Raw genomic sequence first — 15850 nt, forward strand, 5'->3', positions numbered from 1 at the left:
GATAGCACACTTCCCGTCTTCTGTGGGGGCAGGAAGAGCATTGGAGCTGGGGGAGGGAGCAGGACCTGGGAGTGTCAGGTGCTCTCTCCAAAGACTGAACCATTTCTTTAGTTACCGCCCTCACCCGCTCCTTCAAGGCAACTGGATCTTCCTATTACTGAGCCTTTCTGGGATTCTGCTCAGAGAACCTGCTCATTTCTTGGTGGCTCCTGCCTCTTGCACATGTCTTAGCAGGGCAGAGAAAGCCAAAACCCCAGACAGCTCTCGTTTGTCTGTTTTCCTTCCAGAGTGCTTTTGACAACTCTTCTCTGCTGTTATATGATCTCATCCTTTTTATCCTGTGAGTTTAAAACTTTTAAACTTCATTTTGTTATGCTTTTAGTGAGGTGTCATGAGGAAATAGACGTACATGTATGTGTAAATCCTAACCTTAAAGAACTCATTCATTCGGTCGTTTGAATGGCATGTGTACTGTGGGTCAGAACTCTTCTTGCTGCTGGGGTGCAGTGGTGCCCAGACCAGCCTTCCTGTTCTCATGGAGTTCCAGTGCTGGTAGTGAGGACAGACGCTAATCAAGACAAGTAAAGGTCCAGTATGTTAGATAGTGAGACATGTGAGGGAGAAAACGTAAAGGGACATGAGTAGGAAATAGTGTGTGGAGAATTGTAATCTTTTTAGGTAGAAGGCCATGGAAAGCCTCATTGAGAAAGAGCCATTTGAGTGAAGACCTTAAGAAGTGAGAGACCTGATTGCACAGATATTTGGGGGAAGAACAGTACAGGCAGGAGGAGAGTCAGAACAAGGGCCCTGAGGCAGTAGTGTGCCCAGCCCATTTCAGGATCAGCAAGGAAGACGGTGTGGCGGGGTCACTCTCTAAGGACTGGCTTTTATACTGAATGAAGCTGGAGGGTTTTGAGCAGGAGCAGAATGTGCTCTAACTCACCTGATTGATAACGGAGCCACTGGCTGCTGTGTTGAGAATAGTGGGGGAGGGTGTGCAGGCAGGGAGACAAGTTAGGACACTATTGAAATGTTCTAAGTCACATGGAAGTTGTGAGTGGCTGGATTCTGGATTCCGTGATGAATTGGGATATGGGTTATGAGACAGATCCAAGATTATTTTAAGGTTCATGGCTCTTGTGGGCTTTTGAAACTGTAGAACTTTGGTTTCATATAAGTAATAGTCTGTTAAATGAATACTTTGCTAACGAATAAGACACAGAAATACTTTAAGTAATTTTCCCTTATAAACCATAACTTTTTTTTTTTTTTAAAGCTCTTCACAGAATATGGTCGCCTGGCAATGGATGAGATTTTCCAGAAACCCTTCCAGGTAGAATGTTAGCTATAAATGTCATTCATATCTTTGTTTTAGTTCAGAGGTCAGCAAACTACAGCTTACAGGCCACACCTGGCCAGCTGCCTATTTTGATATGATCTATGAGTTAGGAATGGGTTTTACATTTTTAAGTGGTTGAAAAAATCAAAAGAGGAATAATACTTTATGGTATGTGTAAATTATCTGCAATTTCAATGCCAGCGTCTATAGCTGAGGTTTTATTAGAACACAGCTACACGTCTTTGTATTGTCCATGGCTGCTGCTTGCTACCACAGCCTAAAATATTTACTCTCTGGCCTTTTACACAAAAAGTTTGCCAACTCCTGCTTTAGCTAATTGTTTCATGAGGATGAGAATGCACAGCAAGATTAGGGGAATTTTAAGTATTGTTATTTAGTTTTCTTTTCCCTTCTAATGTTAAAAGTAGATCTGGTGCTCACTTTGGCAGCGCATATACTAAAATTGGAACGATACAGAGAAGATTAGCATGGCCCCTGCGCAAGGATGAAAAGCAAATTCGTGAAGTGTTCCTTATTCTTGTGCGGAGCCACAGCCTCCTCACACCCTTTGCTAATTAGCCCCCAAGAAACAATGAGTTCAAAGCACACAAGGAACTCAATAGCAAAATTGTGGCTTAATAAAAATTAAAAAAAAAAAAAGTAGATCTGATTTATGACTAGTTTTGTTTTCTCTCTTGTCCTTTACCACATTCCCATACATGTCCTTCTAGTGTTTATAAGGTTTCTAAGACATCACAGAATTGACCAATTCTTAATGTTTTCTTGCCCGCTTTAAAGAAGCTGGCCTTGTGCAAAGAAGTATTTAAATTGTTATTTTGAAAATGAATTTATGCAACATTATAAATATATTCTGCTCTTTTCCAAAATAGACACTGATGTTTTTGGTTCGAGACTGGAGCTTCCCTTATGAATACAACTATGGGCTACAGGGAGGAATGTCATTTTTGGAAAAGCGTCTACAGGTAAAGAGAAATATAATCTGAGGAATTACCTAAAAGTGGTGATAACTTACTCATTTGCCTTAGCTATGTATGGAAAGCAGATTATGGAAAATTATATTAAGTGTGTTAAGTACTTATGAATACTAGCACACACTAATGTTTTTTATGGTTTTAGATAGAAGAACCTGGGTATATAATGCATAGGGACTGCAGAGAAGAACTCTGGGCTGTAATTATAATTTCCATTTCCCATTTTACATCAGGCTCTGTATGTGCCATTCAGAGCTTTAGTTCTGTTGTTCTTATTTAAAATTCTTAATTGTTTTAGGATGCATGTAAACAGGCTTAGTCTTTTCTCCAAAATTAAAACACAGGAGTCCTTTGTCAATCACTACTGTCTGATTAGATTCTCCTTTATGCCCACAAATGAAGAAACTCTTTAGTACCTATTCTTCGACAGCTATAGGATCCAAGCCATGATTAATCAAATTTATGCATTTATTGCTTCTTAGGGCTCTGAGTTTTCTCACTGGACAAAACATAGGCCACTATGACCCATCTGAGTTGGGGCCTCTTTCCTTTGTCCTGTACTAGTGGTTCTTAGTGAAGAAAAACAAATGGTCTTTTGTAAATTGTCGGTCTTCGTTGGCAGGTGAAAGAACATCAACATGAAGAAATTCAGAATGTCCGAAATCACATTCACTCATGTTTCTCCAACGTCACCTGTTTCCTCCTGCCACATCCAGGACTACAGGTGGCCACAAGCCCTGAGTTTGATGGGAAATTGAAAGGTGTGTTACAAATGATGTTATTTTAAACATGTGATTTGATCCTTGGAATTAAATAATGACCAGAGAATGTCAATTATGAATCTAGTGAATACTTAAGAGAAATAGTGTGTTCTCTTAGAAAGAATAGTATTTAGAGTCGTTCAGTATTTGCTCCTGTCTTACTCTGACCATCAGAATTCATTCACATTAGTTTCTCCATCTGAAATGGTGGTGATGATACCCATTAGTGGTCTTTCTAAGAGGCATATTACGATTATTCATTTATAAGATATAAAGGTGCTAAGTAAAGGAAGACTAAACATTAGTCAGCTGGTATGTATCAAGTAAAATTAACTTCCCAAAGAAAGGTGTGATGCATGGCATGGCTATTGTTTTCATCTTATTTGTGATTATAACAAAACCTGATGCTGAGTCATGTGTTAATATCAGGATGTACTGACTCGATGGTAGTTTAGAGAAATCAGAGTTGGACTCTTGGGTTCCATTATCTTATTTTTGTTCCTTAATCATTGAGACCTTGAATCATTTAATGGCTGGCCCTCAGTTTACCCGTGTGTTAAACTAAGCACTTTGTTTACAAACTTATCTGAGCTTCTCAGCTTTCCTGTAAAGTATAAATAATAGTAGTTGCCATTTTTAGAGGTGCAGCTGTGTTCCTAACTGCTTTAGTCTGTTTGAGCTGCTATAACAAAATACTGTAGACTGGGTAGCTCATAAACAACAGAAATGTATTTCTCACGGTTCTGGAGGCTGGAAGTCCACGATCAGTGTGGCAGCGTAGGGGGGTAAGGGTTCTCTCCCTGGTTTCAGAGTTCTGGTTGTATCCTCACATGGTGCAAGGGGCCAGGGAGCTCTGTGGGGTCTCTCATGAGAGCACTAATCCAGTCGTGAGGGCCCCACCCTCATGACCTAATCACCTCCCAGTGGCCTCACCTACTCATACCATCACCTTTAGGGATTAGGATTTCAACATATTAATTTGGGGGAGGGACACAAACATTCAGACCATCGCACCAACACTATGCTAGTTATGTTCATACTTAATCCTCTTAGTAATTCCATGAAGCTGATATTATTTCCTTTATTGTGCAGATGAAGAAACTGGTTTAGGAAAGTTAAGTAACTTGCTCAAAATACTTAGCTAGATGGTGGTGGGGCAGAGATTCACATCCAGAGCCTTCTTGGTCCAAATCCACACTATGCTAAAACAGAAGTTGTTCTGTTATATTGGGGAAGTAATTTAGAGGATATATACTATTTAGTTACCAGGAGAACTTGCCTCAGTTGGTCCCAGAAAGTTAATGTACTTGTTCAACTTAAGATTTACATTCTAGCTCATGATATTGCAAAATTAACCAAGTTTGAGAGGCTTACATTTACCTTCTACTTATCACATGTATGGTATTTTCAGGTGGTTGGCAGCTTTTCTGAACAGGATACTTCCAGAGCCTATTAGGTGGCAATTCAGAAATCCAAGTTTGGGGCCTGGCTTTGGAGAGAAGTCTGCTTAGACAACACTGGAGCTAGAACCTTTTACCTAAAAAGCAGTTGCCATTGACTTTTCAGAGTTGAATGTGGAGACAAAGTTGAGTGTGTAGGTGATGTCTCTTTTAGGGTTATAATGCTCTGGTATTAGACATACTTTTACCAAACGTAAGCTTTGGTTTGTTCATTGCTGGTAGGGAAGTTGTCCAGTGGAATTGTTAAAGGAGGATGTTTAGGAGGGTGGGTTAGAGTGACGGCCAGCCTTTCTTCTTGCCTCAGGGTGGTCTCAGGTTGTTGGACATAAACATACAAAATGGCATTGCTCTGTATTCTCAAGCATTTTGATATTTCAAAGCATTCTGGTTTTTTTCGTTGGTTTGTTTTTTAGGTGAGCCATCCTGCCACCTGTTGGCAGCTCAGCGGCAGCTCAGCTCGGGCTGGGACTTGAACCGCTGTTGCTCAGAGCTTGCACTTTTGAGCGAGCTCTTAACCACCTGATCCACTCGGCCGGCACCAAAGCATTCTGTTTTAAAATCCATTTTTATCATGCTATTCCAGGAAAGAGAAAGAGCTTCTTAGAGTTCTGTAACCCTGACTTTTGAAATTTGCAATCACTTTTGGGTATGCACATTGTATTATATTAGTTTCCTAGGACTGCTGTAACAAAATTCCACAAACTGGGTAGCTGAAGACAACAGAAATTTATTCGCTACCAGTTCAGGAGACCAGAATTCAGAAATAGAGGTGCCAGCATGACATAGTTGGTTCCTCTGGAGGCGCTGGGGGGGACCTGCTTCCTTCCTGGCTTCCGGTGGTTGCTGGCAATCCTTGGCATTCCTTGGTTTGCAGCTGCATCACTCCGTGGTAGTCTGTCTCCAGGGCCACCTTCTCCGTGTGTACCTCTGTGTTTGTTCTCTTTTTATAAGAACATCACTCTTTGGATTTCGGTCTCACCCTAACCTGGTATGACCTTATTTGAACTAAATGCATCTGTAAAGACTGTATTTCCAAATAAGGTCACATTTTGAGGTTCCAGATAGACATGCATTTCAGGGTGGGGAATGCTGTTCAGCCCAGCACACGTATTGGGTTGTCAGAAAAGTCGTGACGCATTTTTGCAATGAAAAACATAGAAAAAATATGTCAAATATGTCATGACTTTTCCGACAACCGAATATTTACAGATTATGAATGCTGATCACACTATATATTAAGTGTGCTACGTTTTATATGTATTATATTTATAAAACAGAGAACAAATTCTGTATAAGCAAACTTTAGTCTCGTAATTATGCACCATTTGCTTCCTTCATCCATGATTGAACTATAAAACACATTTATAGGGTTAAAATCTTCCTTTCTGACACGAAACGGTAAGTCCCAAAGGAAGAAATACAAATATATGTGTAGCAGCACAATAATCAAGGAAGTGCAAGTGTGTCGATACAAATTCATGCAGCCTTTATCGAGGTTGTCTGTCATGAGACACTTCTTGTCTACTCTGAGTCTAAAACTAATATTTTGGTACAGCCTTCATAGGAACAGAAATACCTGAGGGTCTATAGAACTGGGTATAATAACAATCTGTGGCGTGAGGATCCTGCTAATTCCATGTATGAAATATTCTTGAAGCTCTCAGTCTTTCAGCGTGATGAAAGTTGAAACCATAAAAAAGTTTTTTTTGAATAGGTAATACATATATTCATGTGTTTAAAATCCCCAAAAGGATAAAAAAGTGTTAAGTGAAAAGTTGCTCCCATTTTTGTAGTTTTCCAGTTTCTTTAGTATATGCAAGCAAATATGAATATATACAATAGCATATTATGTTATAATTTTTCACTCCAAGGTTATAAAGAATTTGTCCCACTTTTTGTTTTGAAAATTTGCAGTTTCATTTTTTACGTTGTAGTTTATCTGATTTCGGTCCAACTTATTTTCTGAATGGCTATCCATTTGTCCCAACACTATTTATTGAATAGTCCAACTTTACCCAACTCTGTCATATATTAAGCCACTAATCACTGTGTAATATGGAGATTAATCCCTTTTTAATGTTGGGGTAGGACACACTTTGGCACCATCCAGAAGAGATTGTAGGATTAAGAATATTTAGATGATGATTGGTACCAGTGTACTTAGGGAGGACAGATAAAACATTAAAGAATTTTTTTGGGTGTCGAAAGCTCTTATGATTGATCAGTTATTTAAGATGGGATGGGAATCAGTAGAGATGAGAAGTATATGTTAGAATTTAGAGAGAAATTTCATGTAGATTTAAACTTATAAGCCATAAATAAATTCTAGATAGATTTAAAAGTTAAATTATAAAAATTAAAGCATGGGGGAAAAGTTGATTTTATTAGACTTCTGGAATTGGGGAAGGACTCTAAAATTAAAAGGATGAATAAAATAAATTGTCAAAGAAAAGTGCTAAATAGGTTTGAATACGTAATAATCTTACTCATTTAAAAAAAAGACAGGAAATATTTCAGTGATCATAGTACACATAAGGATAGTGTATTTATTTATTCCTTGAAGAATGACTATATTGTAAGATAAAGACCCCTAATAGATAGTTCACTGAAAAGGAAATTAGTTGTTGGACAAATATGGGAGAAAGTTTGGCCTAACTAGTAATAAAAGAAATAAAAGAAAATGAAAATAATGAGCTCCCATTACATTTTTAAATGTACTATAACATATCCAAAAGAATGCAAAAGTATTACATATAAAAATGAAGGCATATAATATACAGAGGGTGCCAAAAAACTGTATACACATTTTAAGAAAGGAAAGCTGTATTAAAATTGTAATACTCATATATACTGATAACAAAAGATGAATACAAGTCACGTTGACTTCTGCAATTACAAGAGGTGCCCAGAGTGGTTACCATTAGCATCCAGACAATTCTAATAACTGCGAACTACTGCTTGAGCAACGTTGATCAAAGTGTCCACTTGTATACATTTTTTGGCACCCCCAGTATATATGTAAGATTTGCAACATCATATAATGAACATCATGAACCCACTACCCAACTTATTATCGAGAACTGGAGTTGACAAACTTTTTCTGTAATGGACCAGATAGTAAATATTTTAGGCTTTGTGGGTCATACAACTACTCAGCTCTTCTGTTGTTGCAAAAAAGCAGCCTTATGTAAATGAATGGCCATGGCTGTGTATCAATATACACACACATGTTTTGTTTTTCATATTCGTGTTTAATCAACTAGGAGTTAATTTTTGTGTATGTGTGAGTAAGAGAGATGTTTTCTATTTTTCTATATGGATACCAATACTTTTGACATCTCTCTTTATGACTAATATCTTTCCTATTTGTTCAAATTGAATATGAAAACTAAAACAACTTCTGCCTGCCTGTACTGTATTTCAACTGTTATTCCATCCAATTGTATATGTAATAACACTGGTGTATTATAAGAAAGTCTAGTACTTAAACATTTGAATTTACATAGAAGACAAATATGAAAGTAATTATTTGATTTACAGAATACATTTGTTTTTCAAAAGAAAAAAATTTACTGAAAAAGGAAGGGGTCTATTATTTATTTTTTTAAAGATTTTTGTTGGGGAATTAGGGGGATGGGAACAGACAAGTTGTTGTCATTTTTTTTTTCTTCAGTCTAGTTGTGGAGGACGTTGCTTCACTGGCCCAAGTTGGCACCATCATTGCGCTCTTCCCAGGCGAGGCAGATCAGTCGCTGGCTTCTGGACGGCCGCTCACGCTGGCTGCTGGCTACACACGGTAGCCCATGGCAACCCACTGCCACAGGGGCTGCAGCCTACGCCATCGCCAGCGACTCAGGGCAGCCCAGCTCCAGGTTGAGCTGTTGTTCAGCATCTTAGCTGTGGAGGGCAGTGTCACTGGCCCTCATATGTGGGATCCGAACCGGGGCCCTCTGGGGTCCCAAGCCAGTTCTTAACCATCGCACCACTCGGCCGGCCCGGAAGGGGGCTATTTTAAATGTTAATTGTCATTATCTTATGATGGGCTTTATAGATTTTTAAAAGTAGTTTTGAGTGTTTTCTGGGAATTTACGTTGTCATAATATCGAGTCATTCCTGTCAGAGGACTATATAATCTAAAGGAAATAAAAGTTAACCTGAAGTTCTTTTCAACAGATTTTTACGGTCATACTTGTAATTGGAAAAATTCAGAAACCACTTTTCTTTTATTCACCACTCTATCCCCAAATCTTACAACAATGCCTGCCACGAAGAGGTGCTCAAAAACTGTTGAGAGAATAAATACGAACGCCTGAATTTTACAAGTTAGGGAGTTTTGAAGAGTGTTGAAGAGTTCCTCCCTTGATGTGGGTTTCCTACCCACTTTCTTTTCATTTCACATAGTTTGAGTTAGTTGGAAACATAGGAAGATGTTAAATGATATAAATCAGATTCCTTGTGTCTTCGTAGTTGGACCAGGTGGTTCTCCCCTTGAGGGGAGAGCTCTATTTAATGGCTGTCCTGCACCCTCTGTGGGAACTTTGTAGAACTGCAAAGAAGTTTCCGAGATAGTAGTATTTTCCCTTTGGGGCGGCCCAGAGGGCCTCTCTAAGGAGACGCTAGAAAGTAAATACCATGAGGAACAGGTGCTTCTACTTCTTTTAAACATTAAAAAACAAAAATAAAGCAAATGGATGAATAGTGATTTCTAATGGCTTTAAGGGGGGTCTGGGGGTGTGGCAAGGGCCTGTTCTGAGAGAACTTGAGGGGTTGATACTTTATTTTTTTGAAGACCTTGTCAATGAAATTCTTTAAAAAGTGAAACTTCTTGAAAGACTAGGGAGTCGACTGAACCTCCCAGAATGAAAAGCAGGGTAAGGACAGTCTGCATATTTTCTTCTGGGCTAGAGGGGACTTAATACTGCAGAAGGGAAGGAGACAATAAAGGGACAGAACAGAGGTCCGTTAGCCACCTGGTCAGAGCCAGTAAGTGCCAGACACACAGTGTGGAACGCCCCCTCCTCCCCTCACTTTAAACTAGCACATGTTCAAACAACTAGACAGACTGAAGATTGTGTTCTGTGCTCACCTTGGTTGAACAGTCTGTTTGGCTCATTGTTTTCTTCTTCGTGGCCCTGTGAGCAGATATTGCCGGTGAATTCAAAGAGCAGTTACAGATCCTGATCCCGTATGTATTAAACCCAGCGAACTTAATGGAAAAGGAGATCAATGGCTCAAAAGTCACCTGTCGGGGGCTGCTGGAGTATTTTAAGGTAAATATGGGTTTTCATTATTAAAAGATTTGACTTTTGGTAAAACTGGTCTAGGTTGTAAACTAACTTGAATTTCAATATTTTAAAGCTTGGGGGAAGGTTTTGTGGGGGGAGATGGTGAGAGGCATTTTCAGACTTCGGTGTCCTGCCAGGAATGGGCACTGGGTGGCAGTATCAGCCTAAGAACCAAATGGATCTTCTTTGCACTCTCTTAGAGGAGTAATTACTGTGGCTAAAGGAAGATTGTTCCTCACGGAAGATGTGGACAGGAGGTGGTTAGGAAGTTGCTGTGAGTAGGAGGAGACCGCACCTAGATGTGACACGACTGCCTCAGGGCGATGGTCACTGCCCACAGGTAGTGGTGAGGCCAGCGTGCATGGGGAGTCTGGTGGACATCCTAGCCTTGGTAGGCGCGTGCTGCTTGAGAGCATTTTTAGTTAACTAGTAATGCTAACATGCACTCAAAGGTGTGTTGTGTTTTTGCTAATTCCTGGATGTTGAACTAGGTCTTTATTTGGGAAATGCAGTTTATATGGTTGCTGTTTCTAAAAATTAAAAGTATGATTCAATATGACAGAATGACATTTTTCATGATCATTTTTATGTTTCTATTCTAAGGCATATATTAAAATTTACCAAGGAGAAGATCTGCCTCACCCAAAATCCATGCTTCAGGTAAACAGTTCTTTGATATTCTAAGTGATATCCTTTGATCCCAGGAGTTGCCCCACATACAGTAGGCAGAGTCCTTTAAGAAGAGAATACTGTTGCCGCCCTTTCCCATTCTGCTGAGTTCGGTACATTTTCAGCACTTTCCAGCAGTGTGACTGCCTTCCAGTTTTCTTGTCTGTATTCACGGTGGTCCAGTTAAAACAGAACGGCCTCTCGCGGGGCCTGGTCTTCCTCCCAGACATTCTGTGAAGACACTTTTATTATATCCAGGTTAAACATCCCAAGTTATGCGAGACAAGTCACTTTCCTGTTATTTGTTGTCTACTTAAATAAAACGTATCCTGACTTATCTATTTACTGTTTACTAAACAGGTTTTTTATTTTCAACATTTTGCTATTTTCAAGATGTCAGTTTGCTAAAACATAAAATTTCTGACTTTCATGTGCTGTGTACATAAGGCCATTTATTGCCAAAAGTTTATTCCTTCAGCAGCAAATCATTTTCACAAAGGATGCTAGAGCTTAAGATTGGAGTCGTAAAGATAATGGTTTTCCCTTCTTTTTTGACGTACATCTTTTTAAATTGGGGAATTAGGGGAAGGGGAACAGACAAGTTGCTGTCGTTTTGTTCTTCAGTCTAGTTGTGGAGGACGTTGCTTCACTGGCCCAAGTTGGCACCATCATTGTGCTCTTCCCGGCGAGGCAGATCAGATGCTGGCTTCTGGACAGCCACTCACAGCGGCTGCTGGCCGCTCACGCTGGCTGCTGGCTACACACGGTAGCCCATGGCAACCCACTGCAGCAGTGGCTGCAGCCTACGCGGTCTTCGGCGACTCACGGCAGCCCAGCTCCAGGTTGAGCCGTTGTTCAGCATCTTAGCTGTGAGGGCAGTGTCACTGGCCCTCATATGTGGGATCCGAACCGGGGCCCTCTGGCATCCCAAGCCAGCTCTTAAGCAACGCACCACCTGGCCGGCCCTACATCTATTTTTTTAACATTTAAAATTGAAGCAAAAAAATGACTTTTCAGAGGTTTAATTTATGATATTCTTATATATAAGAACATTTTTGGCAGAAAATTTGGCAGAAAAGATGTATTTTATCTCATAAATTGGGCTCCATGGAAACCTAAAAAATAGCAGAAGGATAACAAAAAAGAAGAATGGGGGATAAGGTGAGAAAATTTTACTTGGCTATTTGTGGGAGAACGTTAAAAGAGGAAGGATTTATAGCTTATGCTTTCCTTTCTTAAAAGGCCACTGCGGAAGCCAACAATTTAGCAGCCGCAGCCTCTGCGAAGGACGTTTATTATAACAACATGGAAGAGGTATGTTGGACATCTGTCTTATTCTGAGATAGCTATAGCCTGGACATTGATTGCTGCTGACTTTCAGAGCCCCGACTTGGTCCTGTTTAGTGTGTCTTAAGACGATGAGGCAACAAAGCTGTATTCAGGCCCTAGTTACTGCCATTTCTAACCCGGGCTTTCTTGCAGTGTCGCTGCTCTCATTGATCAGTGTCACCCTGGTATTTAAGTGTGCTTTTCAGAGGAAGTGAACCCAGACTTCATTGGTCTTCATCATCATTTGAAAGTTAATTGCTAATAGCTTAAAGTATTCTAAGGTTTTTCACTTATTTTATTTGGCACTTGTTTTTGAAGGGATCTTCACTGCATTGTGTCTTTGTTCTTTTCAGGTTTGTGGGGGAGAGAAACCTTACTTGTCTCCAGACATTCTAGAAGAGAAACACTGTGAATTCAGACAACGGGCTCTGGACCATTTTAAGAAGACCAAGAAGATGGGTGGGAAGGATTTTAGCCTTCGTTACCAGCAGGAGCTGGAGGAGGAGATCAAGGAACTCTATGAGAACTTCTGCAAGCATAATGGTAGCAAGAACATCTTCAGCACCTTCCGAACCCCCGCGGTGCTCTTCACGGGCATCGTGGCTTTGTACATAGCCTCGGGCCTCACTGGCTTTATCGGGCTGGAGGTTGTGGCCCAGCTGTTCAACTGTATAGTTGGATTGCTATTAATAGCGCTTCTCACCTGGGGGTACATCAGGTACTCCGGCCAGTATCGTGAGCTGGGCGGAGCTATCGATGCTGGCGCAGCGTATGTATTAGAGCAGGTAAGTGGTGCCAGCTGGGGAGCCTGAGCATTGATAGTTGATACTTGTGTTTCTGTTGTAAAATATCTCTATCGGGAAGAGCTTCCTAGTGAAAGAAGGCATGAAAAACTTTCCCTGGCCATTCTGTTTTAACTGGATAGGCATTTTGTTTTATTATCCTTCTTTAGGATATTAATATTTAATTTTGATACTTTGTTTTCATGCCTAACAACTACCCTTTAATGCAAAAAAAGTTCCAGCTTAGACACATTGTGTTCCCCACAGGAAACATTTAACACGTTCTTCAGACACAATTCCTGACTGCTTCTCTCCCCCCATCTGAGGTTAATTTGCTTCACTGAAAATCAAGAGCTTTGAAAAATATGTACTTAACAGAATTTTCTCTTTTAAATCCTATTAATGGATGGCGTCTTTTTCGTTTAAAATCTTCCAAAAAGCCAGTGGCTTTTGACATTGACATATCTCCAGGTTTATAGATCCTTGAGACTCCGGTTGCTTTCTTTTTCTGAGCAGCGTGAACAGATCAGTTAAGTTAGAAGCGTGTGTTGGAGCCAGGAGAGCAGCCCACTTCACCGCAACCACAGAACAGAGGCTCAGCTCACTCTCCTGGGAGGTAGCTGCTGCCACAGGCTCCTCTGCCACCGCATTTTCATTCCCCTGGTTTCTGTAATGTACTGATGAGGTAGATAGATTTTTGAAACTTTATCTCCAAGGACTTACTCTCTTGCTGCTGTGCTGTATTTTATTAACTTACATGTTGAATCAATGGACTTTTGCAGGCTACTTCTCATGTTGGTAATTCCACTCAGGCTGCCGTGAGGGATGCAATTGCTGGGAGATCCCCGGTGGATAAAAAAACTCAATAGCATCTTAACAAGAGGATCCAACAAGAATCCCTGACCAGTCGCTACCAATCTCTGGGTTTCTGCCATGACCACAGGTCCAGGTCCGGAGGAATGCAGATCTGGGACCGTCTGGGAAGAGCTGGAACACAGCACTAGTAAATGAACAGACCTTTCCTGTGGTTTCAAATTCTTAAACACACTTCCATTTCTGGTGGAAGCATTTCTTTTCCTTGCTGATGATGTAGATCCAAGCCTGTGTCTGTTTTCTTATTACTCTCTGCTTTGTGCACTTTATGGGGGGAAAGCTAAAGGAAAAAACGGGAATGTGGATTTAAGTCGTTTATGTGCCACTTAGTGCCTTTTAAGATTGAGTCCGTGCGTTTGCCAACATGAGAGGGAGGGACTGGACAGCCTCATGAAAGATGCTGTTTGGGGTGAAATTTGTCAGTTCTTTTATACCTTACTCTGTTGAAAAGGATTCCTTTTTTTAAAAGTTTACAAAATTTGCAAAAGCTTCAGAACTAAAGACTGAAAATGATGTCATTACACTTTTAAAATCTTATGTTAGAGAATCCCATTTACCACAGTTTTGTTGGAACAATTTTTTTTTTGTGCTTTTATTTTCCCATAGCTTCTTTCCAGAAAAGAGCAAACATGCCTTCGAAAGCCAGAGTGGCTCATAATAAAAGGAATGAGCTTGAAAATTTAAGAAAAAAGCTTGTGTTTAAACAAACCATGTGACCTCTGATAAGTCACTTGAACTTGTGCCTTGGTCAGATTCACTGTTTGTTGGTTTACATGCATATATTATACACAACTCACACACAATTGTCACTGAGGTTTTGTTTTTGAGAGTCCTGCATAAGAACAGAACTTTATTACGAATTAAAGGAAAGACATTACCAAGCATTACTACCTTTATTTAATGTCCAGTGTCACGTGGCTTAGCAGTAAATCAGGTCTTTATTCAAAATGTTTATTTGCATTGTCCTATGCACTAATATTTTTAATAATGAAACTAAAACTATGTGTCTTATTTAGTGAGCCTTCCTTTATTTAACTTGACTTGACCTGTCTGGTAGCTTTAAAATATAGCTTTGGTTTAGTAAGGACCAAAGACCCACCCAAATATGGACAATATCTAGAAGTATCTAAGAGTTCTTTTTTATTTATCTTGATTGTGTGATAAAAAAATTTTATCTGTTGGTTGCCTTTTCCTTTGATTTATAATGAGGAATTATTGTGGATTTTAAAACTTCTTAAAATTTGCCTGCAAGTATTTATATAAACATTTGGGTATGTGAGCCTTAATTCTTAAGATAATTTTTGTTGTAGGAGGGATATAGGAAGGCTTAGGCAAAATCTGAATAAATTGTGTATATATGAAGTATGAATGGAATGTGGAAAAAAGAAAGTCTCTTCTAGCATGTAAACTCTATCAAAGAATTTTTTTTATAAGTCCTGAATTAATTCCAAGGATTTTGTGTTGTTTTCATATTTACATACCATCTTGCCCTGAAGTTCTTGCTATATTATTTACTTGCTGTTAAATTTTAGAAAAATTTTAAATTGTTATAAAATCTATTTACTTGTAGATTGTGATGCTAGCTTTGACTGTTAAGTTGAAAGCTTAATTTTGAAAATTGAGTGGCATTTTCAGGTGGCCTCTCATCTTCCTGAAGGTTCATACTTATTAGCTAACGGCCTTATAGATGTTAATTAAAAACAAACAAACCAGAAAATCACTAGAGTTCAGATTGATAATATCAGTGTGCTGGATGATGTTTTGCCAGAACGAAATTGCTCAAGTTGGGTTTATTTTTTTATTTTATTTTTATTTTTTTCCTTTTTATTGTTAGTTTCAGGTGTACAGAACAATGCAATAGTTATCTTTTTCACCCTCACAAAGTAACAACCCCCTTCTCCCCATTTATTGCCCTCCTCCCCTGATATCATGCTTATCTATTAAAATTCCATCGACTCCATTCCCACTCTCTACTCCATGTCCCGTGTCTATATGTATATATAATTATAGTTGACATACAATATTATTCAACATCAACTTCAGAAATACAGTGCGGTGGTCAGTCCTCTACACCGACTATGAAGTGGTCTCCCCCACAAGACATGGGTCCATCTGGCCCCCTAAGAAATATTTACAACATTATTGATTATATTCCCCAGATAAAGTTGGGTTTAATAAATCTACTATTTGCATGTTTTACTTTTTGCTAAAAAAAAATAAAAAAAATAAAAAAGCCTCACAGACGTTGAGATATTTAGCTTTTAATGCATTCCAGAAGCACATAGATTTTAGAATAATTATCTAGAATGGTCCTACTTTTAATGGCGAGAAAAGGATGATGTGTCTAAAACTTATTTTAA

The 15850-nt window shown here is 39.3% G+C and overlaps 1 protein-coding gene across 1 annotated transcript in view; it reads left to right on the forward strand.

Annotated features, from left to right (window-relative positions):
- Nucleotides 1-15429, forward strand: part of ATL3 (atlastin GTPase 3) — a 57340-nt gene extending 41911 nt beyond the window's left edge. Inside the window, exons 6-13 of the mRNA XM_019645523.1 lie at nt 1277-1333; nt 2230-2322; nt 2954-3092; nt 9695-9822; nt 10441-10497; nt 11749-11820; nt 12189-12620; nt 13400-15429. Of these exons, the coding sequence (XP_019501068.1) occupies nt 1277-1333; nt 2230-2322; nt 2954-3092; nt 9695-9822; nt 10441-10497; nt 11749-11820; nt 12189-12620; nt 13400-13486 (1065 nt within the window). The 3' untranslated portion in view covers nt 13487-15429. The remainder of the gene's footprint in view (nt 1-1276; nt 1334-2229; nt 2323-2953; nt 3093-9694; nt 9823-10440; nt 10498-11748; nt 11821-12188; nt 12621-13399) is intronic.
- Nucleotides 15430-15850: the final 421 nt, after the last annotated feature.

This window comes from Hipposideros armiger, unplaced genomic scaffold (assembly GCF_001890085.2).
Source record: "Hipposideros armiger isolate ML-2016 unplaced genomic scaffold, ASM189008v1 scaffold_93, whole genome shotgun sequence".
In the NCBI taxonomy this organism is placed as follows: Eukaryota; Metazoa; Chordata; class Mammalia; order Chiroptera; family Hipposideridae; genus Hipposideros; species Hipposideros armiger.